This window comes from Grammomys surdaster, unplaced genomic scaffold, assembly GCF_004785775.1.
Source record: "Grammomys surdaster isolate TR1022 unplaced genomic scaffold, NIH_TR_1.0 332636, whole genome shotgun sequence".
NCBI lineage: Eukaryota > Metazoa > Chordata > Mammalia > Rodentia > Muridae > Grammomys > Grammomys surdaster.
In genome coordinates, this window is record NW_021627861.1 from 28,000 (window position 1) to 53,290 (window position 25,291).

At 40.9% G+C, this 25,291-nt stretch overlaps 1 protein-coding gene across 1 annotated transcript in view; it reads left to right on the forward strand.

The window, feature by feature from the left end:
• Nucleotides 1–4,678: 4,678 nt before the first annotated feature.
• Nucleotides 4,679–25,291, forward strand: part of LOC114616596 (synphilin-1) — a 68,629-nt gene continuing 48,016 nt past the window's right edge. Inside the window, exons 1-2 of the mRNA XM_028762024.1 lie at nucleotides 4,679–4,768; nucleotides 18,147–18,219. Coding sequence (XP_028617857.1) covers nucleotides 4,712–4,768; nucleotides 18,147–18,219 — 130 coding nt within the window. The 5' untranslated portion in view covers nucleotides 4,679–4,711. The remainder of the gene's footprint in view (nucleotides 4,769–18,146; nucleotides 18,220–25,291) is intronic.

The following is a 25,291-nucleotide window of genomic DNA, read 5'->3' on the forward strand; positions in this document are numbered from 1 at the left end:
ACCACTGACAGATCCTTTAGCACTGGAGAGGTTTTCTCAGCTAAGGGTACTCTGAGAGGCAGCAGGCTCCCTCAGACCTCCCCACAGTGGGCTTCTCATTTCACTCTACACTTCCAAAGCCAAGCTTCAGTTTGAGGTTTGAGTAAAGTTGTCTTCCAGTCTCTTGGGCTCATCCAAAGAAGAGGACCAGGATGTCCCCAGCAGCTTCTAGCGAGCATGCAAGCCTTGACTACCTGGGGCTATATCTCCCATATCCAAATATTTTTCTTCTTGTTGTAGCAATTTTTGTACCCAAGTGGAAGAGTTAAACTATTCAAATTTATTTTCTTTCTTTTTTACTCTGTCCAACTTGCATCTTCTCTCCTAAACTTCAGAAAGATGATTCTTTTCATGCATGCAGCAGCCATGCCTGCATGGATAACAATACAGTGACGAGAGATTAAAAGCTCAGTGGAGTCTGAACTGGGACTCTTTCAGTCACTTGACAATCCTCCACTGAAGGAGCTAGATATACAGAGATGTGGGCTGTGGACAAGAGGGCTTCAATGCAAACAAATGCCCCCAGGAAACCGGAAGTGATCGAATGACAGTAACTTTCAGGGTTGAGGAGGATGATGTCTGGTACTATAAAATAATTAATAAAGAAGGGATGAAGCCCTGAGATCCTAAGGCAGCAGTCAGTAGTTGTCAACCTTCCTGATGCTGTGACCCTCATGTTGTGCTGAGCCCTCAACCATAAAATTATTTTCGTTGCTACTTCATAACTGCAATTTTGTAACCGTTGTGACTCATAAATAATTTTGGAGATAGAGGTTTGCCAAGGGGATTGCGACCCACAGGTTGAGAATTCCTGGGGCCTAAAGAGTCCAAATGTGATTCACAGTAACTGAAATCATATACAAAGGTTTGAAGCTGACCTGTTCTTTCTGGAGAACCGAAACGTATTTTTCACTTAAGGAGAAGCCTGATCTTGGCAGACTGGGTAGGGGCAGCCCATTTCAAGCTGGGCTGCCACTATAGACCACAGGGAGGAAAGCTTTGGAGTCTTTTACTGTGCTTGCACTTGGCATGGCTTCCTGCTTTCCTTCCCCTTTGCTCACACCATGTAAACCCACACCAGTCATAAGAAAGCAAGACCCTTCCATCCTCCAGTTGTAAAGGGGAGGAAACATAATCCGTACCTTGTAACTTTTTATTATGTTTGCAAAGGTTTTTCTTTCTCTAATACTGGAGACTGTGAAACAAAAATGGTAATTTGCCAGTCGTTTATTTATTAAATTAAAAATTGTGTTGCTGTTGTGGCATGCCTTTCAAAATGATTGGAATACAACACATTCTGTCTTAGAATACCAATGAAGTCAACAGTCTTGGCAGGAGCCACCAACTACAAAATACAGGAAGGTAGTAGTGATATCTACTGTTTAAAACCCCATTCCTTTCTGCAATATGTCTTCTAAGGTCCAAATTTAAATATACTACATGCCAGGCCTGAGTGGAGAAACCTAGGAGGGGACTGCTGAACTGGGGTACACAACTTAGTAGGTCCCCTGAGCATCTGCCATTTCCACCATGGCTACTGAGAATGTGGACCCATGTAACCAAGGCAAGACTTTAAATAGTATTAAAGCAAAGCCAAAAATAAATAATTTCATGGGAAGTCACCCAAGGTCTACAAGTTGGCAACTCATTTGTTACTCAATTTTTTTGCTTTTTTTTTTTTTCTGTAAGTCTCTCACAATATTTTTTAGAAATCAAACATATCCCACCTGTGAAACAGTCTTGCCCTTGGCTCACGGATCTCCAATATGTATCCCATGTAGTTGGACTTTCTGTTAGGGAATATACATCATCAGTTGGGAAAGGGGGCTCTGGGTTCCAAGCTATGTGAATGAAAGGAGGCAGCAGAATAGGAAAGAAGCATCAACCAGACTCCAGCTCACCTTTTCTTGTGTCATCATTTGAAGCATCTGCCTAGACAGTGCATCATCCCCAAGCCCCAACATCTCAAAGTGGGGATGCTGATAGACAGTAAAAAGGCACGTGGGAAAGGAGAGAGAGTCAATAATGACCACAGGGACAACTAAAAAGACCACTGGAAATGTGACCAGGACTGATAAACTGGGGATTTCCACACATTAACAGTGACGATGTAAATATACTTGGAGTGACCTCTTGAGAGAGAGAGTTGTGAAGCCACACAAACGGAACTGGGTTACAGACAAAACAAGCCTTCTTAAGGGAGATGGCTCTGAAAGAAGCAACGGAATGTTCCAGATGCAGAGCTGTACTGTCTTCTGGCCTACGGAGTTTCGAAAATCGCATGTCTACCCTCTACAGACAAATATAAAAGTTGTATTTTTGCTTTGATGTGACAATTCATATCATCCTCTAGTTTCATTCTGCTGGCTTGGTTACATTTACATGAACATTGCTCTTCTGTCAGGACACGAAGATGGACTCAGTAACTACATGCTAATTGGGTTGCCTAAGGCATATTCATCTGCGATTTGTGTTTGGTCTTGTATTTCTGTGCACTTAAAGATCTCTAGTTCCCAGCTCTAGTGTAGTCTCTCTTCATGGTTTCTTTATATTTCTGTGTTCTCTGTGATGCTGGTACCTTACTGTCCCATTCTGGACCATCTTGCTATAAAATGGTATAATTATGATAAGCATAAAAACAATCTTATCTCAAATCTCTCAATTTCGTTCTCCTGGATAATTTTGTGTCATTTTAATTACAGCGGGTATGATCCATCCAAGAAAGGGTTAGGGTGTGACTGGCTGGTGTTACCTGAACATGACACACTGTTATCAATGTATCTTTCACTGAAGCCATGGAAATGGCCTGAGGATCCACAGTTCATCTTAGGGGTACAGACCAAGGGGGAAGAATGTAAGCTAGAAGGGAGGCTGTCGGCTGGTGAGGTGACATCCACAGTCTGGGTTGTCTTAGCACCCGTGAGTGCATGGAAGAGAAAGTCACAAGGATGTGTGTTTTCCTCTGAAATGTTCTGTGAAGGTTACAGGGAAAGGAATGTGCTTTGACATCAAAGCACTTTGTCTCATGACTATTTTTTAGATTTTTATCAATAACAAGATGTCTAGTTCTACATTTTATTTTTATAGATGCCATTTTTTTTCTTTAAAACTGTAATTTCAGAAGAGTTGTATCCCAATATCACAAATAGATCATTTCATTTGAGTTTGGAAACAACACCCTAATCTGTCCCTGGGTGATTCTGTATAGTAATTAAGACTTTGGGTGATACATGCATGTGGAAAGAGAAGAGGAAACATGGAAGGATAAATTAGGTCATAGGTTTGAGGTATAAGTGTTTTCAATAGCATAGCTATGCCATTTTCATGACTTAAAAAGGGGGATGGATCAAAATAATTAAAACAGATGTGCTTAGAATAAGACTTCCCTTTTAAGAAAATAAGCTAGCTAGCCAGGAGTGATGGCATATGCCCATAACCTTAAGAAGCAGAGGCAGGAGAATCATTGTAAGATAGAGACTAACTTGGTCCCTATTGTTCCAGGCCAGCGATTGCTATACAATGTGACACTTTCTCAGTAGTATAAACTTAAAAGCCTGCTTAGACTCTTGATTTTGAATGAAGAAGCTCATTGTCATCTGTCTAGATGCACTTTCAATGTCTGGTCATTTTTGCATTCAGCAAGGCACACCTTCCTGACAGAATCAAAAGAGCCAGGTACAAACCATTTACGATTCTCACATGCGAATGCACATTCAATTTGTGTAATAGGAGAGACATACTACAGAAAACAGAATCTTTTTTCAGTATCTGAGAGCTGACAGAGGATAAAGGCTCTCCAGGGCACCACCAGGAGATCTCCATTTCTGTTCCTGGCGTGCATAGGTACCTCTGTCACTGCCGATGGTGATGATAAGTGATAGGAAAGGAAGTGGCAAGTGATGTATCTTGCCCTGACAGACTTAAAGAATTGCCACAGGCAATCCCGAGGCAAATGCTGACTGAGGACATTCCAGTGACTGCATTAGGTCACTCTGCACTCTCAGACAATGCTGCTTAAGGCAGAGGGCATCGTGATGACTCAATTCAAATCTAGACTTACAGCCCCACCTCCTTCCTTGTCTCCCTCACCGCCCTTGTTGAATTCTAGATTCTAAAATAGCTGGTTTTGTTGATCAGTTGGTATCTGTCCTGAACTGGCATGATTACTATGACAATGTAATATTCGTTGCTGTGTACACCGCAACCAAAGATATACCCACAGAAAATACCTGAAGAGTTTCCCTAACAGTTGCAGGAGATTTTTTCCATAAAGTTCAAATGTTTACCCAGGGTGCAGGGTGCGGTGGGAGCAGGCTATGGGCTTTGTTGAAAAGTAACATTGATCATGGGGGGAACTCTGACCTCAGTTACTGCCCAGGAGAAGATAAGTGCAAATCAAGTATAGCAAAGGATTATGGGTGCTCCCTGGGGAGTGGTGCTGTGGACCAAAGGAGCTGTGCTCAAGGCTGTTTGCAAAGCCTGGCTTTGGCAGGAGGAAATGTGCCTCCAGGCAATGCTATTTCCCAATTACCTATTCTGGTTTTATTTGTTCAAGTAGAGATAATACTTTTAGTTATAAATAGCTAACCTTTAGCCCTCTTTTTTTTCTGCTTCTGCCTTACCCAGGAAATTATAAATATTCGACCTTACTCAAAATGTACAAAGAAGAATAATGGAAGCCCCTGAATACCTTGATTTGGATGAAATCGACTTTAGTGATGACATTTCTGTAAGTATCACTACTTATAAGCGAAATTTTTACAGTGTTCTACCTTCACCCTTGTGAGCTAATTTCTTTGCATCATCTGTATTTCCACACCTCTTTCAGCTACATTTATGAGCTGAAAACAAGCTCTGTAATGGACACAGGGTGGTTTGGGTTGGGGGCTCTCTGAGTTTAAAAGAAAATAGTGCCTAATTGTGTATGAGCTTTGGGGGAAGAGGTGCCAGGTATTCAGCCTTGCTTAGCATTCTATTCCTAATCTATTCCAAGGTTGTTTTAAAATTAGTGATGAGTCTATTTGTAAAGCTTAAGCACCTGTTCACTATTTAACCTATGGACACCCATTCCTGGTTTCCTTACATGACTATATCACAACGAGCATTCTCTCAAGTTCACAAGAACATACCCCGAAGCTAGCTTGACATTTGATGAAAAATAAAGGGAGCATACAGGAGAGATAGCTGAGCATTTAAGGACAAGTACTGCCCTTCCAGATGATCTGGTTCAGTACCCAGCAGCCATATCAGGTGGCTCACAACTGTGTGTAACTCCAGCTCCAGGGCAGCTGGTGTCTTCTGACCTCCATGGACACTGCACTCATTTGCACATATATGCGCACACACGTACACACACATACATACACACACACAACCAAAATAAATATTAAGATAAAGGGAAATTTCCCAATCATTGAAAGCATCAAAACATAAATTGCCCACATGGGAATATTGGCATTTGATGGAGTCCAAAGCAGCTGACCTTGAGGTCCTATCATTCTGTACTGCTCTAGGCTGATGAGTCCCTCAGATCCCTCCAACACTCATGCCCAGCTTCTTCTTCATTCATTAAAGCTTTTGTCCTGAGCAAACTGTCTACATAGACTTGCCTAGTGCTGCATGTGATTCCTTACATGCCCATGCCGTGGAATCAGTTGTCACCCAGCAGCGTGTTGGCACTGTCACCCCAGGAGCTCACAGCTTTGGATCTCATTTTCTTTGCTATCTCAGAGACTGGAGCTTTGGGTCACCACTGGATGATGTTGCTCACAGACAGTGGGCTTACTTTTACAAGCATCTGGCTGAAGGTTTATTCCTGTGCTGTACTCGATTCACACTGTGTAACAGGCACACGGTATACGACAGTGAGATTGCAGGGATAGATATGATAAATCACCTCTTTCATACAACTTTGGTTTTGAACTAGAAAAATATGACTTCATTATTCAGCCTATTTTAGCTTCTAGGTAAATTTTATTGCTCATTATTCAGACTAATGTGAAGTAAAAGTCCTTTTTTCCATGGTGGATGTGTGTGTCCGTGTGTGTGTCTGTCTGTGCCTGTGTGCATGTGTGTTTATGTGTATTTGTGTGTCTGTGTGTCTGTCTGTGCCTGTGTGCATGTGTGTTTATGTGTATTTGTGTGTCTGTGTGTATGTGTGTGCATGTGTATGTTCATGTGTGGTGTATGTGTGGCACATGTGTGTGTGTTTGTGTATGTATGTGTGTGTATCTGTGTGTTTATGTGTGTGTCAGTCACTGTGCTTGACTTAAGAAAGTGTTCAGAATGTGATTCTTCTGTAACTATTCCTCTCAAGATATTTGGATTTGAATGAAAGCCAAAAAATGTAGAGATAGTATAAAATTTGTTTAAAAGTTGGAAAAAAGAAAAAAAAGGTTGCATTATCATTAACAGTTTTTTGGTAGCTCTTGAGGTTTGATGTCAAAGTTGTAGTTTGAGAGTTAATGTTTTTGTGTTTTCATTTTTGGTTTTGTTTCAAGCAGTTTGTTCATTATTTTGTATATTTCCCATGCTATAGACAGAACCAACTGAATCACATATTCTAGGCATCTGTTCTACAGTTTAATTATATCCCCAACCCTTGGTTTTGTTAGACAGCGTCATTTTTTAATTATTTCATTTACTTACATCCCAAGTGTTGGTCCCTCCTGGTCCCCCCTCCCAGAGTTCTTCACCCCTTTCCCTACCCCTTTGCCTCTGTAAGGATGTCCCTCCTCGGGTATCCCACTTTTGTGGGGCATCAAGTCTCTACAGGATTAGGCCCATTCTCTCCCCCAAGGCTCCTCTGCTAGCTGTGTGCTGTGAGCCTTGGACTAGCCCTTGTATGCTTTTTGGTTGGTGGCTTAGTCTCTGGGAGGTTCCCAGTGTCCAGGTTAGTTGACACTGTTGGTTTTCCTATAGGGGGTTTTCCTATAGGGTTGCTGTCCCCTTTAGTTCCTTCAATCTTTCCCCAGCTCTTCTATAGGGGTCCCTGTCATCTGCAAGTATCTTTATTTGGCTCAATCAGCTGCTGGCAGAACCTGTCATAGGACAGCCATGCTAGGTTCCTAGACAGAGTGTCATTATGTAGCTCAGGCTGGCATTAAGTTTATGGTCTCCTGCTTCAAACTCTGAGGCAGGCATTACACAACTGTCCAGGTTGTGTTTTAAGAAAACAGTCTTTGAAGGCAATCAGCCTAGGCTTCTAGCTTCTTCTGCCCTTCATTGGCTGGATGATTTGAAGCACATAAATTTCTTTCCTGAGATGCTCATCTAACTTTTAAAATTGTTTTAATGTTTGGGTGAAATGATAATATATGTGAAACACTTAGCTTGGCACACAGTAAGTTACTCTTTAAAATAGTAGCCTTTGTTATTGTTTCAATGAATAATACAATAATATTTATCTGACCAATAGTGGAGAAAGAACTCAAGGGAAAAGACCAGGCATGGTGTCAAGATTTTCTTTTAAGTACAACAGAGCAGTTGTATTTACAGAAGAATCAGCTGGCAGCAGCCCATAATTTTGATGAATTAGGAAGCTCTACTTGAAAGATAAAATGTATTAAGCAATAACTGAAGCTGTTTAGCAAATTGGGTTACAGGATTATACAAGAGTTGAGCCTTTCTTACTTGTCCACTCTGAACCATAAATTCAGATTTCCATTGGTAAGAATGTACCGTCACCCAAAGTTTCCCTTTTAAGTGGATTCTAATGTTTGGCTCTTCAGCCTGATTAAAACTTAAACCAGGTCTGAATTGTGTAGCATTGATGAAACAATAATAGTAACACTTATTGCTTCCCATGAACCAGGCAACATCTTCTTCATCCTCATACTGTTTCTATGGAGTCTGTACTATAGCCATCTTTTGATAGATGAGGACACTAAAGCATTGAGATCCTATCTCTTGCCAAGTTAGTCAGAAACACAGTTTCCAGAGTGCTCAATTTCACTGTAGTACTTTCCTGCCTCCTCTCAGATGAATATAGTTTATTGCAGTGATTCAAGCCAATCGCAATTTTTCTGCCCCTTTTTCCCACCAGTGAGTATTTGGTGATACTGAGTTTTCATGGTCTTACTAGGAAGATGCTACTGGCTCTGGTGGGTACAGACCAGGAATGTACAATGTACAGGACAGCCTCCTACACAGAGGATCAGCCAGCCCCAAATGTTGATAGTAGGCTAGGCGAGAAATCCAAGTTGTTCTAATCCCCCTTGAAACTGAAGAAGCTCTACTTAGCAAACCCTCCAGCCTAATAGATTATTTTATCATAATTCAGTATGAATCAAGTTTAATATCCTAACCATGACAGAGTGTCACTGTTCATTAATGATTTTATGGAGAAAAAAGTAAAGACAAACTAATAAATCTTGAAGCAAGTGTTCTCACCCTGTTTAGGTAAACGAGGAACATTGGCTGTCAAGGCTACTAAAGTCAGGGTAACTGAATAGGATTCAAATCTGGTACTCAGAAAGGAAAGCATTGCCCAAGTGCTAACTCACTAACACAACGAGAAATGAAGTTTCCCATGAGTGTGCTTTTAGTGTTTGGATGGAACAGACCCCTATCTCTGCCTAGCCTTTTGCTTCTTTCCTGATGAAGAGGCAGGAGGAAGTGGAGAGTCCAGGCAGCACTTGGAGAAGATGTTTATAAAACTCATGCTGGGGTTTAAAACTCCCCTTCTTACCCTCCAACTATAGCCCAGTTACGTAGTTTGGCTTTTTGTTTCATGGTTTTCCCCTCTGGTCATGAAACTGGTTCTTGTTTTAATTAAAACACAAGCTGTATATTTGTATAGAAAAACAACTAGAACTTGCTGTCTCTATCTAATAAGACAAAACACAGAAGGCAACCGACTTATTTTGAAGTTCCCCAGACTTGAAAATAATGGGCTTCCTCTGTAAAAAATGCAAAGCTTAAACTGTGCATCCCTATAATCCTGCCATCTGAGAGGACAACTGTAACCCTGTGAGGGAGGGCTCACACAAAGGCTCAAACCTTTCTCTCACTGCAAATGGGTTTACAGAGCCATTTATTGGTGTGAGAACCAGCCCCCCCCCCCCCCCGCCATCATCAAAACAAAAACAAAACCCTCCAGGGCTTTGAACTATGGTATACTTATCTTATTAAGGAAAGTCAATTTTTAGTTCTCAAAAATAGTATTTACCCAGGCCTGGAAAACTAAAGCAGAAACCAAGTCGCAGATAGGTGAAGCGTCACATACAGCCACCATCTGTCAGATACAGGCTCTGTCACACACAGAATTGACGCCTTTGAAGTCAAGCCTGTTTTGCTCAAGCCTCACATCTCTGTGAGATGCTGGTTTTTCTTTCATCCTGTTTCACCAACGACAGAAGTGAGATTTCTGAGGGGTACTGTGACTTTCACAAGCAAACTTAGCTGAGTGAGAGCATCTCTATAACTGTAGACCAGTCACCTTATGTGCCATCATCTCCATTTGGTACTAAAGGACTCTTAATTACTTCTGGGCAGTGAGGTACTTGGTTCCCAGTATAAAGAAATACAGTCAGCTAAAATGAAGGCAAGCAAGACCCTAACGTTTATTTCACCTAAAGTTTCCCTTGAAGGTGACCAGGACCTTCATATGTGGACTTGTTCCTATAAGCCCTGCCCTTCCTAGAAGTCAACCTGCTTGTTTCCATGTTTAAGCCTTTTCTTGGTCACTATGATGTGGCTTCAGCAGACATCAGAATACTACTATGGGTGTTTGTTTGTTTGCAGTGTTTTATTTGCTGTGTCCTACATTTAAGTCCAAATTGTCTCTTATTCCTCTTCTTTAGCTCCATGATATTAAGAACACATTCCTGGTTTTAGCACCAAATACCTTATATCTCGGTTGTTTTCTAAGGACCTCCCAAGAAACTGAATAGCAATTGTCTGATCCAGAAGCCATGGAATCCAGAAGTTATATGTAGTGGGCCTCAAGACTTGAATCAAGCTCACCTTCTCTATCTTAGACCAAACACCCATAGGAAAGACGAAGATTAAGCAGAGATTAATTCCCAAGAAGAGAGAGCACTCAAATTTTAAATTTAAGTTTAGATTTTAATTTTAATTTAAAGAGCAACTAATTTTTAATTTGCCTCCTCTTATTCTGAACTTGGCCCTAAGAGTCCTCATCTTGCCAGACTGCCATAGTATTTATTAGACTGACTATGCAGCTTATTTATACAAACTACTTGGTCATAGATAACTATTTTGCCAATCTAGTCAGCAAGTGTTTATTAAACATCAACAGTGTTCCAGGCACAGTTCTAGGTTTGGAAAAGTAATATAAACTTGGTACTCTCAGAGAGTTTATAATAGCAAATAAACTGTTATGTTTCATAGACTGTAATATATGTATTATACCTGTGAAATGTCAGGTTAACTTCATGTGAAGTCACATCGAGATAACCATCACTATGCTTGGCTGTCTCTGTATTGGTGATGATTGTCTCGTGACTCACAATTGATGCTAGACAAGCACTGATGTCGCACAAGGTCCACAACTGGCCAGCTACCCGACTGCAAGATAAATGTGTATTTAAACTGTTTCATCATTCATAATTTTTCAATATTTATTATTATGTAGACTTAAGTTTATAGCGTTTTTTGAGACTCTAAATGTAAGTAATCATGGTACTTAGCATTTGTTGGACACTTACTGGACACCAGATAGGATTCTCATGCTTTACAGTATCAGCTCAGGGTCTTCACATTCCCACTCTATTTGGGCATTGAAATTACTCAGTTTTACCAATGGGATTAAAGAACTGAGATTACCAAGAAATAATGAAAACATAATGGACATAATGTGGGTAGTTTGCCTCCAGAAGTCACGTGTGTAGCCATCTCTTTGAAGGTGACTTCTGCTGGGCCTGGTAGTCATCCTTAGACATGCCACTGAGGGCTCTTGACATCCATGTCCTCACAGTAGGAGGGGGTCCTTCGGCATTCTTACCAAACTCCCTTTCCCAATGTGGACCTTCAAATGTTGCCCAACCACATATTGAATTAATTACATAAAATAGTATAATACAGCAATTCCTAGTCTACCCTTAATACTGATCAGAAAGAGCTGTTGAGTTTTTCCATACCAGCCACAGACAATATCTAGCATAAAAGGCTTACAAGAACTGTGTCACTTTTTTCAAATCTTGACAAATATAATAAAAACAAGAAACCATTGGAAAAAGTCAAGTGTATGCATGTGAGAAGAGAATTGATTGCAGTAATTCTTGTTAATGGACCCTAATTGGTAAAATGAAATATAATTAGAGAGAGTGGTGCAGTTACAGGAAGATGTGGACTGTCTGCCATGACTCTAGGGAGGGTTAGTGACAAAAACCGAGATATAGGTTAAGTCTCCTGAGGAAATGTAGTGTTGAAAGAGCAGATTGTCCCACAGAAAGGACTGATCCTAAGTGAGGATTGGAAAAGTAAAGCGTCTACCAAAGAAACTGAACTCTCTCTCCCTCTCTCTCCCTCCTCCCCCCCCCCTTTTCTCTCTGTACATGCATGGTTCCTCTCCCCCGCCACCCATGGTGACTTCCCTGGCTTTCTTCCTTGGGACCAGTGAACTCACCCACCCAAGAGCAGCTTCCTAATAAGCCTGCATTTAGTATAATCTAAAAAAAGAAGAAGGGAGGGAGGGAGGGAGGGAGGGAGGGAGGGAAGGAAAAGGAAGAGAAAGAAAAGGAAAAAAAGAAAAAAGAAAAGAGCTGAAAAGGAGTTTTCAGAAATAAAGGAGGAAAAAGAAGGCCCCAAGAGAGATCAGGAATTTAGGAATTAAAACAAAACCCAAGAAAATGTTCACTGTAAAGTTCAGTATCCACAGAGTTTGCCACCTATCACTATAAGAGCCACTCCATGAAGCTACAACACTAAACGAAGAAATAAAGAAACAGAGGCGAGAACAAAAGCGAGTCTTTCAGAGAAGGAGGCTGATGAGCCCAAAAGTAGGAAAGCTGGTGTCCATTGAGGGAGGCAGAGAATCCTGATATGAGGGGAAGCTTATTCATTTTGTAGGGTCTGAGGAGAGAGCCTGTGTGGGAAGGGGGGAACAGGGGAGTTGGCAGGGCAAGAGCCCTGAGAAATGGGAGCAGAAAGTAGTGATACAGGAATGGACTTCTGTGCCATATCTTCAGAGCTCTGTGGAGTCATGCTTCTCCGTTGGTAGGCAGACCTTTGAAGAGGACATTTTAGAAAGAATAGTGTTAAGCTCAGAAAATCTCTCTTTAGCTATGTGGCTGCTTTGGCAGGCAGCTTTGCTAATGTAGAAGGCTCTGGTTCTGCCACGTGGCTGCCTGAAGTACCTGTCTGAATTCTGGGTTGCTCTGAGAAGCCATGAACCTTGTGAGAGTTTAAATGAATGGCTCATTTCCCATCCCCCTCTCTGGAAACGTAATAGAACCTCGGTTATTTAAAAATCTCTAGCTTGAAAAATGTGCTTGGGATGTTCTTTTGTTTTCTGTGGCTCATTACCACTTGAGTAATGTCTGCTTGCTCGCCTAACTGGCTCTGGTTTGCAGGACTAAAAAGGCCAATGTTTTTTCGTCCTAAACAATATCTAGGCTGGTCAGAGATTCCCATAGAGCAATGTAGAAGTAATATTCTGTCGTTATGAATCCCATGCATGTTCAATGTGTTCTACATGGCAAAGGGATAAAACTGACTGCTGTGACCTGGCACATATAAGGTTGGCATCAAACAACTGCAGTGTGAGAAACAAAGGTTCAGTGTCCACCCTCATCTACGAACTCTGTTGAGTGAGGAAAGAGTTAAGAGGAGCCCCATAAGGTAGAGAGATAGGCTGATGCATAGGTCTTTGCATTTTCAGCCCCAGCTCATTCCTGCTTCTCTCTTGTAGTCCTGAATTTAGAGTCCTGAGAGTAATGAAGAGGAGGAAGGAAAGTCTCACAGAAAACATGCTAGAAAGAAGAGACAAGCATTTTAGGAGTATTTATCAGTTTTCAAAATAAGTCCAGCTTCGTTATCTTATAATAGGTACCTGAGTTCTATAGATAAGAAAACCAAGTTCTGAAGATATGAAATAATTTATTTGTCCAGAACCACAGAGATAATAAATGTGTTGAAGCCATGCAGTAATTCTGATCTTCTGGCTCCAACTCTTTGTCCTGTACACAGAAGAACAACTGCCAGCTGTCATGTTAATAGTGTGAGAATTTTGTTCTTTTGAATGTGCTGTGACTGCATCACTAGATTTATAATTATAAATTTTCCTAAGATTACTTTTATATAAATATTAACTGCTGTTATCATGGCTACTAAGTCATGGGCTACTCAGAGGAATTCATTTAATACAGTTCAATAAACACCAAGTAGCTTAGGTAACTAAAATATCTTCTACCACCAAAAGAAGTAATGAAAGCATTTACATAAATACAGAGACAAGATCCTATGTGTGTAATTAAGATGAACCTTCATGAATTCTGATGTGTGTTGAATCATCTGGATGCCTTGTTAAAGGCCAATGGATCGACCCAACATAAATGGGCCGAATTCAGTAGCTTTAGAGAGGTTCCCAAGAATCTATTGTCCAAGGAATTCCTGGAAGGCATGATGCTACTGTTCCAGAGAGCACGCTTTGAATGCTGACATTCATTCTGTCTGGGAGAGTCCGATAGGATATTATGGAGATGATGCCCAGGGAAGGCTGGAAGAATTAAAGAGAGTTTTTCTGTTGAAATGGGATGGAGGAATGGCATTCTGGGTAGACAGAGTAGCATTCATAAAGACACAGGAAAACCAATAGATGGGAACTATAAAAAATGTAATGTTGCCACAAAGAGAAGTGAATGCAAGTAAAAGGTGAGGCTGATCTTATGCCATACTGAGGCCATGGTCTCTCCTATGTACATCCTCCATAGTCACTGAAGGGTTTGAAACAGAGACATGCTCAAGTAAAATTTGAACTAAAGAAAACTGATCAATTCTAACGCCAGTATGAATGCTCAGAAGAAATTTCTACTAACTACCGAAACTTTAAAGCTTTTAAACTTTTGAACATTACAGGATCCTGCCCAGGATGTGTACATGTTGATATTTCAGGCAGTTAATCCCCCTTATCTGCCATGTGTATATTCAAGTCAAAGGGAGTGTCCTTTCTCTCTTTTGCATATGGGAACTGCTAGTTCAACAGAGAATAGAGCCAAGGTAAAGACACTGCAGATATTTCCTGAGGGCAGGAAAGAGAAACATTAATAAGGGCTGACCTGGGGCTTCCTGGAGAAGGCAGAATATATGCTGAGTTTACGGGACAGTGGCACTCCATAGGAGAAAGCATTGCAGACAAGGACTCCAGGATTAAAGGAACAGAGGAATAGACTTTGTTCTACAGGGGCATTGAAGCAGTTGGGGAAATTGGTCAGCCTTACCAGAAATTCTTGAAACATGGAGGAGTAGTAAAGATTTAATAGAAGGAGCTGTTTCTCCAGCCAATAACCTCTGGAAGGATTCAAGAAAAAGGAGATGTTAGGAGAAATAGTAAAAGGAAAGCAAACGCCTCTCAGATAACTGAAAGCCCTCTCCCCTTTGCATTACTCAAGGATAGATAACAACAGTATCAAGAGAACAGGCTACACATCTGGGTTGGAGGCTAAGCAGATGGAGGACGAATTGGTCTTGGTTTGTTCAGTCCAAAGTGGCAGGAGTTACTACTAGTAACTGCCATATGAATGAGTTAGGTTAGCCATCTGACAGTTCCTTATAGAAGGCCATCTGTCCTGAGAATTGGGACATCATTGGTCTGGGAAGCTTTCCATTCCAGCTTCCAGATGGTAGCACAATGGACTCTTGTAAGAGAGACATACTGGGTCATGGGCTCATTCTCAAATATGCAAGAATGAAAATGCAAGTTGCTTTTGTAAATTACACAAAATCCTGTGCATCTCCTCCAACCACAAGGCAGCCATCCCTAAATCACTCTATTGCTTTAAGTCGCCCCTTGCAGTGTTGTTATGTACAGAAATAAGTCCTCAAATTACTCTCTTACTGTGTCTTTATAAAAAGTGAAAGATTTGTTGAACGCATAGACAATGTCACGGCTGAATAGGACATTCCATGCATTCTGAGAATTCCCCCAAACTACATAATTTTCCAGCTGACACTAATTTTTTTTCTTAGTTTTCTGTGTTTTTTATTTCTATTCCCAGAAGCAGCTCATCACTCTGTCTTCAGGGTCATTATTTCTTAGTGGTTGTGATGTGAAGAATTCAAATGTGTACCTACATACATACACATACAAACACATACACACACACACAAATACAAACACATACACATCCATACACATACACACACATACACACACACACAAATACAAACACATACACATCCATACACATACACACACACACACACACACAAAGACATACACACAAGCACACAAACACACACATACATACATACATACATACATACATACAACCCCCCCCCACACACACACACACACAGTCCTTTTTCACCATGGGCAAAACCACAGCCTGTATGTCACCCTCCCTGACTGTTTTCTCTTTGTTTTCTTGTTTGGGTTTTGATTGGTTTGTTTGGGGTTTTATTGTTGTTGTTGCTGCTGCTATTTTCTTTCAAGGCAGGAGCTCAGTGTGTCATACCCTGGCTGGTTTAGAACTTGCTATAGAGAGAGATTACCCTGGCTGTAAACTTGGATATTGCCTGCCTCTGACACCCAAGTGCTAGGATTACAGGCGTGTGACCTCATGCCTAGCTTCTGTGGGGATACTCTCTCTACACTCCAGCCAAGCAGCCTAAGCAAACTAAAGCTCACTTTCCACTTTGCAGCCAAAGAGGGAGAACTGGAACTGCAGTTGATAAAGCTGAGATGTGAGTGCGCGTGGCTTTTAGGTGACAGTTGGGATACATGTGCCTGGGATGAAGAAAGCAGTTCACCTGTTTTAATGGAGTATATATCTTTTAAGCCCAATGAGAAACCCTTGCTGAGTGTATTGTTGCCATATTTAAATATAATCAATCAATTTTCTCTTTTCTAAAATGTTGACTTGGGGGGGAGGAGCCAAAAAGGGAGGAAGAGGAGTGAGAAATAGGGAGGGAGAGGGAGAAAGAGAGGGGGAGAGAAGGGGTGAAGGAGAGGGAGAGAGAGGAGGAGAGGGAGATGGAGAGAAAGAGAGACTTGGGTTTAAGGGAAGGCTGGAAAACAGGAAAGATGGTGAGACTTTGCCAAAGGGTGTTTCATGGGGTACAGCAACCTAAACAAAGGCCTAATTTTAATTGAATTATAGACTGTGTAATTATATAACCTGCACCAGCTGGCTTCAAAAAGCTACCAGATTCCGTTGAGACCTCATGCTTGGTCAGGAATCTAAGGTACCTTGTTACTACCAAGATGAACAAGATGAAGCTTCTCCATCTAAATTATCCCTGACCCCCCTACACACACACACACATACACTCACACACACACACACATACATGCAGACAAACACACACATGCATGTGCGTTGCAGAAGCATGATGTCGTAGAAGGGAAAACTGTCTTGAGGTTCAGTACTGGCTTAAGAGCCCTCCTCTCCTCCATCTGTGTGTAGCATATTTGCTGAAGCACCTGCAGTCTCTGAGGAATGGCTGCATAAACAGGATGTTATTGCATCAGACAGGTAAGAATAATTTCTCTAATTAGTCTTCTGAGATTTCATTTTTCATTTAGAAATACTGGAAATTTAATTTGTTTGTGATAAGCAGTTGGCAAACTGACAATGGCAGCAAGCGCCTACTCCCTCTGTCTTGCTTTGCTGATGTTCTGTGGGAGCCCTGGAGGTCTATCTATCAACATCACACCAACTAAAGTCCCTTTGCATTGAAAAATGAATTCTAATTATACAGCACTCACTTGTGATGCTAGAATAATCCTAATGGCTTTCCCCTGGCCATTTTTCTTTTAGATTAAAGTATTTTTCTTTTGTCAGTCGCCTCAGATTTTTCAGTGGAAAAGTAATTCATGATATGTGTCCATTGTTCCTAGAGACACAGAGCAAAATATTCTGAGCTAATTGTATTTTATGGATTAAAATGTGAATGTGACTGAAGATAGTCTCTGACTTAAGCTTCGACGAAAGGCTTCATCCTATTCTTTCCTATTCTATTCGGTCTCTTTATTTTGTTTGAAAACATCCCTCTCTCGAGACAGATTGATAGGTACAAAATGGAGACACCATAAATCATGGCTATTGATTTACATTTGTTCTAGTTCTCCTGATTTTTGCTCCTCCAGTGTCATAATTTTTTATCTTAATAGCCAGCCCTGGACTGATGCAGGGACAGAGACTAAAAGGTGGTGTCTTCCCATCCACACTAATCTGTCTCTGGAAAAGAAGAGCTTTCAAACAGACCTATGCTCCTCTTGCTTTTTATGACAATCTCAGTGTGTTTGCCACGGAGACTATAGGCACAGTAAAATCTGCAGCACACCGTAACTGTTGGACCCTAAAACAAAAAGATGTGTTTAGTGTCATGTGTGTGAGGATATGCATTGCAGAGACCAAAAGGGGGCATTGGATTCCCTGGAACTGTGGTCCACCATGAAAGCTGGCAACTGAACCAGCCTCCTCTGCAAGAGCAGTAAGTGCCCTTAACCACTGATCCATCTCTCCAGTCCCAGCTTTGGATTTTTGTGCAGTGTGGTCCACACCAGCACAGGCATGTCCCTGGATGTTGAGGAAGCCAAAAGTTTCTCCTCCAGGTTTTCCTCTCCTGTAGCTAACTCTGGGGGTTGAGGAAACAAATAGTATCTTCTGGAAATGCTCAAGGTTCAGTAATTCTGACATCATTCAGTTAGAAATGACGGGAGACAGAATCTGTTGGGTGTGTCTGACTCTGTCCATTAATAAGAGCTGCCAGGCTTCCTTCTCACTGTGTCTGCTGAGGTGCTTGCAGGCAGATCTTTGGGTGCCGTCAGATTACAATGAGTTCTGCTTCCTGTATGTTCATCTTGTACTCAAGTCTCATTGCTTTGTTCTGTTTTATTTATTTTTTTCTTGATGATTGGAATGAACGCCTTCATTTCAAATGTCTGTTTTACACCCTCTTTCCTCTCTCTTCCCATTCAGTATTCAGTCACATCTCTCAAGACCATCCCAGCACTGTGCAGAAGATGTGACTCACAGAACGAAGACAGATCAGGTAGGTCAGACGGTTCACTCCTCTGGCCCCCCGGGGTTGAGAGGCTCCTGAAAAGCAGCTTCCCTGGCTTTGGTTGCCCTCGAATTCTGCTGCTTTCTCCTGATGGTTTCTCTGCTCCCACTACCTCCTTGCCACCTTCAACAAGCAGATGTTAGGTCATCTACAGGACCAGAAGGTCCTAACAAGGACCTGGCTGTGTACAAATCAACACAGATCCTCCTGATATCTTCAAACCATCGTATCCACAGTGGTTTGCTGAAAACTCAAGAAGCAGTGGTGGCAAAACATAATGATGCAGGCGCCAACGAAAAAATGCTGGATGCATTTACTACCCATATGGCAACGACCAATGTGAGGGATGGTGCTTTGCCAAAGTCTGAAACCCTATCAGGATGCGACATGCTAGAATCTGCAATAAGGCATACTATAACAGTTAAGATGAAAGCAAGGCACTGGAGTTTAATAGTGTAAACTAAACAGAGAATTATGGCAGATAGATGAAAACCAGCTGGCTGCCTTTTTCTCTTTGCCCCATCCCCCGACTGAAAAAAGTACATTTAGTGTTGTTTTTCTCCCTGTAAATCAAATTAAATCTCTGATTTTTTTCTCTCTGTGATGGGCAAAAAATGAAAATAAAAAGTATATTGATGGGGGATGATATTAAACTATGAAATGGTGTTCATTATTTTGTTCTACATAATTACTCAAAGGCGTCACCATTAACCTTGCCAAACTGAACCTCTCTTAATAGGAACACCAGGGCTTGAGAAACATGTTTGGCAGGAGACTTAAGATAATCCTTAAATTGTGGACATGATGTTTAAAAATAAATAGAAGTATCTTTCCAATACAGCTACTAGAATTCTGAATTTCCAACTGAAAGGACTTGGAAAACTAACTTTCTCCACTGGACCATTTGTCTTGCTTTGACATTTTGCTTAGCAGAGGCAGCAAACAATAATGCATTTACGAGTTTGTTTATTTCTATGGGTGTATGTGTGTGTGCGCATTCACATTGGAAATATATGAAAGTGAGTCAGAAACATCACAGGAATTTGCTTTAAATTCAAATGAAAATTTTCCTTTGTTCTAAACTACTGAAAAAGAGAGGACATGAGCTTGGGGAGGCGAGATAGGATAAAGCGCTTTATGAGAATTTGAAGGGAGGTAATGGTGGATGGATATGACCGAAGTATATTCTGTAAATACATAAAATTTTCAAAGAATGCACAGAGATGTTATTTTTAAAAAGACACACGTTTGTGCTGAGTTAGACAGGCGATTTTTGGCTCTAATGCCTCTAAGGATTTATCTCCTTAAAGCAACAATTTTGTTCAAAAATATGAAAAATGATTGTGCTCAGGGGTACCAGCTACACACTGCAAAAATGAAGGGACCAGCCTCAGAGTCCAAAGACTTAGGTTCCAGTTAGAAGTCAGCCATGTATTAGCTACATGACCTTGACCTGTAAGTAGTCATCAGTAACCGAAGGACAAACTGCTACCAATCATGGCAGGATATTTTTAGGGTCAAATCCTGCGCTTTATCAGTAGACACTTTGCAGATGGAAGACTTTTCTTTCATTCTTTAATTGGAGGTGTGGAGTAAGAGACAAGCTAGAGCAAACCCTTCACTGGTGCTGAACTAAGTGCTGCTGATGTGTTACTGTAAGCACTTACGTGGTAGGATGGTCATGCCATCGATGGGCAAGCCTAAGGACAGAAAAATCAAATGCCTTGCTCAGAATCACATGGAACTTAAGCTGTGGAACTAGAAATCCCACCCCAGGAAGTCAGGCTGTAGATTCTATCTTCTTTTGCATGACCTCTTAGGTAGCTGGACCAAGAAGCAACAGTGTAACCTTAATGTTTTAAAAATGCTTCAAGTCAGCATGTTCACCTATTAAATGGTAAATTTCTTTTCTCTATTAAATAGTTGGTCTTACCAAGTTACCGAAACAGAGGATTTTTATCCTAGGCCTGCTTTATCCCATCCTCCTTGAGTCTTTGACTTGTAGCACTTTCCTCCTGTGGTAGAAGAAACACCCAGCATGGGCTTCTGGACTCTACCAACAGCAAAGGCCTGACCAGTGATCCAGGCAGTCAACAATAACTAGAGTTGATAGGCAGCTAAAGAAAAGAAATCTAGACCTTTTGATGGAATCATCACATGCACAGGCACACAAATACACATGCACACACACACACATACACATGCACACACACGGACACACAAACACACAAACACACACATACACACATACACACATACACACATACACACATACACACATACACACATACACACATACGCACATACATACATACATACATACATACACAATGTGAAGGATCACTAGGAGGCTTGGAATCCAAATTCTAATAGACGAAGAATGAGTCTAACAAAAGGACAAAAGGACAAGTTCACAGGTGCACAGCATAACTATAACTCTAGGCTTATCACAGATAACTATAGGCTTATCTGTGGACTCACAGTACATGGTAAAGTTTCCAGACCCAGTTTGTAAAAGAATGGAGACTTTCTCAATCTTTCCTCGACAGCCACATGTGGAACTAACCCTTCAACTCAGTCTTTCTTTTGTCAACCACAAAGAAATTTCTTTGTAAATTATAGCGAATATCTACCTTTTCAAACAGGTAGTAGAAAAATTTACCATGGCCACTGAGAAAAATCTACATCATCTTGAATAGAGATTTCCACTGGGAAAATCCTCCTAAAGCCTCTGCTATTTAAAACACACTCCATATTTCTCTTAACATTAGTTGAGTTTACTAGGCATTTTCTGTTTGGGGAAGATTGTCAGATGCTCACATCTATCTCTGTGCTAAGAAGTCCTTCAGCAAATATTCCCTTTGGTCCTTGCATTTATTCAGTCAACAATGCGTGTTGAGTGTTCTTTGATTCAAGCATGGAGAATATGGCAAACAAACAAACAAACAAACAAACAAAACACAGAAGTTATATCTAGATAGGGTGACAGTCAGAGGATCAGAGGACCCATAAACATACAAGTAGGCAAGAGCATCACAGAACAATAAGACAACATAGGATGATGCAATAGTCTCTCAACCTGTGGGTTAAGACCACTTTGGGGTCTAAATACCCTTTCACAGGGGTCACATAACAGATACCCTGTATATCAGATATTTACACTAAGATTCATAACAGCAGGAAAATTACAGTTATGAGGTAGCAACAAAATAGTTTATGGTTGGTGGTCACCACAACATGAGTCAATTATAAAGGGCCACAGCATTAGGAAGGTTGAGAACTGCTCTGATAGAACAACTTGTGGGGCTTGGGTTTAGGAGTCCAAGGAGTATGTTAGATACTTTCCTTATTGCTAAGACAAAATACTTGACAACAGCAGGGGTAGGGTATTTTGGTTCTAGGTTTGAGTGCACAGTCCACCATGACACGGAAGTTGGGGCAGCTGATCACGTGATGTCCGCCAAGAGGAAGTAGGGAGAGATGACTGTGGGTGTGCAGGTTTGCTGCTCATTGTCATTCATTCCAAGACCTCGGCCGGGGCATGGTGCCACCCACAGTTACGAGGAGCCTTCCGACCTTAATTAACCTAACATGGAAACTCCCTCCCAGATGTGCCAGAGATTGGTTCCCAGATTACCCTAAATCACATCAACTTGGCAATTGAGACAGAATCTTAGAGGGATCCAGCCTTGTGAAAGTCAGCAAAGATGGCTGAAAATGAAGGAATGAGCAAAGCCCACTCATTGATCCAAGCTTAGCAATTAGGATGAAGCAAGAAGGGAAGAAAATCAGTGTGGCTGCTAAGTGGTGATCAAACTAAGAAACATCAGGAGAGGAGGATGGAAGGTGGTGAGGCCAGACTCTAGGGAGCACCGTTTATAGTATAACAGGATTCCAGATTTTGTAAAAATCCTCTCACAGACTGACTGTCATTTACTCAAATGGCCTGGGACCAAAAGTGCTAGAGAGAGTGGAGCTTTCTATATTTTAGCTGTTGTTTTAGTTCTTGTTTTTCAGCCAGCCTGAAGCACTCCCACCTGTTTTTAAGTATTCTGATGTGTATAATGGTAGCCCTGGATACAGCCTTTAAAGCACTCAACAGACACATAGCCCAAGGCTCGTCTCCCTCCATCCCTGAACCTGGGCCAGCATGCACTGTGGGCTGCAAACAAGGTAACTGCCCAGAGTTGTCAGAGGCTTCTGAGCTGTTTTAACACCTTTTCCCAGCTCACCACTACCTGAGAGTCCACCCCAGGAATGTTCTTCTCTCAGTCAAAGGACTCAATTCTTATTGGACTCTTGTTTTTTCCCTAACAGGAATAATATATTAAGTGATTATTCGTTCATTGCACTACACAATGGCTAGGCTTCAATTTTTGTGAGAAAGGAAAGTTTAAAAAGAAGAAAGTGTGAAGGAGATAAGCAGGAGGTAGGAAGGAGACAAATTAATGAGGAGTGGAAAGCTCGAGAACATATTCTACCTGTGGTGGGCTGGAGCCATGCAGGTGCTACTAAGGCTTCTGAGTTACTCCTTAGAGATTCCTAGTTCCAGGCATTGTACCAAATCTTCTGTAGACACTTATCATCTCCACAAAATAATTCTGAGAAAGAACCATTATGATGTCCAGTCTATTGATGAGGAGAGAGGCTTATAATTAATAATTTGCCCAAAATCCTTGAGTCAACAAGTGACTCTGAAACCAGCTCCCCTGTCTCTGGTGCCCCCATGAACCTGAGTCAACTGAAACATAATTTAATCCAAGAAACCTCAGATATCTAGTAGTGTAAGGCAAGGGTTAGCACCAAGGGAAGTTGGGTGTGAAGTGTTCACATCTAATAAGGGAATGTGTGCATGCATTTCCTGCCCGATATCTACGACTCCAAGGCAGCGAGTGTTGCTTTACAGTTGTCTTCAAATGAGCCTAAAAATGCATAATGACAGCATATGGTATTCAAATAAATTATCCAATTTCATTGACTTGGAGGGTTTTTTTTAAAGTTAATTAGATATCCAAATACACATTTCTTTCAAATACATGCTGCTATAAATGTTCTGTGATAAATGTATCTGTACACTTTCCTTGTGCAGGAAGACAAATAAATACTAATTCAGGTTTGCACTCAGGTTAGAAACTGAAATGCACTCAGGTTAGAAACCTCAGTTGTGCGATAGTGATAAAAATGCATCTAATAGCTCTGAAAAAAAGATTCTGAAAGACTTCCAATGCTCAGATACTATGAATTGTCACTTGTGTGACACTGAATAAGAGAAATCTCTCTTTCCAAAGCTTGGTTTCTTGTAAAAATCATTTGTCTGTATTTAAAAGCATTGCAAATTTGCTGTATTTTTAGACCCTGTTTCTGCAAAGTTTTATGACAAATCCCGAAGCTATAAAAACAAACACTTACATGGTGTTTGAAGATTTTCAAGTTTAGCCATCACCTAAAATAATAAATTGGCATCAAATGGATCTTGCAGACATTGCTATGACATAGTTAATGTTGCTAAATATATAAACCTCCTGTTTTCAATTTATATTAAGGTTTAATGCTACAAGCATGAAAGTGAAAGTTAGCTTGGCAGTTTTAATTTTAAAAAGCCTACAGATTAATCCATTTCTCATGATGTCACATAAAGTAGACTCCAAAGAATAAAGGAATGAATTTTCTAAACTCTCAATCAAAAAAAAGATCACGTTGAGGGCTGGAATGATGGCTCAATGGTTAAATCAAGGACTTTTCTTTGCAAAGGGTCTGAGTTCAGTGTGCAGCAGCCACCAGTCAGAGTGGCCCATGACTCCAGCTCCAAAGGATTAATGCCCTCTTTTGGCCTCTGTGGGCAACTATATTCATATGCACATACCCTCCCCACAGACACACAGACCTATACATCATTTTAAAAATCATTAAAATTCTTTTAAAAGTGGGAAATGAACACTTTCACATGATATACCTCAAAATAGTTTTAAAATCTCAGCTTATTTAACCACAGTAAAGCTTTATAAGTAAGTGAGTGCTCTTCACCTCAAATAATGGTCTTAGCCAGGCATGGCTATGATTCCAGGACTCAGGAGGCTGAGGGAGGAGGTAGCATGACTTTGAGTCACCCTGGGCCACAGTGAGACCTTTTAAATAAATAGATAAATAAATAAATAAATAGTTTCTTTAATAATAGTATAGTTATAAACTAAATATTTATAATCATAAATACAAAATTATAACTGTGATACGAACTGTCTTTTTAAAACATATGAAAATTAAATAAAACTATAACTAACCTTGCCATTAAAACAATTGTATTTTTCAAGTTTTTTTTCCTCAGACTCTTTTGCTATTATATTATAAAAACAATTTCACCTGATGCTTTTTTTGTTGCTGCAGTTTGAGTCCATTCCAACATTGTGAGTGGACCACAGAATGTTCCTGTAAAAGTGGAGCTGCCCCCACTCTCCAAATCACTTGGTTTATTTTTATTGGAGTCTAAGGACCTCCTATCCACCAAACTGGTCATTAGAAGAAGTTCTTGGTAGAAATGAATGCAGAAAAATAAGCATCAAGGAAGGACAAGAAAGCAGAAGGACAAAGAAAATCACTGGGCAGTAGGGAGGGACAGGAACTAAAGCACAGACAGGACAAGCTGTGCACGTGCAGAAATCTTCACAAAAGAGTGTGGCCTTGCAGTGACTTTCTTCTCGGGAGGCTCAACCACCAGCGCACCTTCCTAACCCAGTTCAAAACTGTGTATGTTGAGAGATGTTCTCTGTAAGCCTCAGCACATCTCTAGCATCCGCCACTTCTCCTACTCTTTGGTCCAGTGTTAGATGCTGTTTGTCTTCCCATCTCAATCTGTGTCTGCATATTTTCTCTGCTCTGCTTCTCCTGTAAACGGGGGTAGGGATGGGAATGGAAATATAACTCAGTTGGTAGGGTGCATGCCTAGCATGCATGAAGTTCTGGGCTCTATCCTTGCAAAATAAACCAGGAATGGTAGTACAAGCTTGTGATGCTAGCCAGTCCTTAGGAAGTAGAGATTCAAGCAAGGCTGGGATATGTGAAGCTC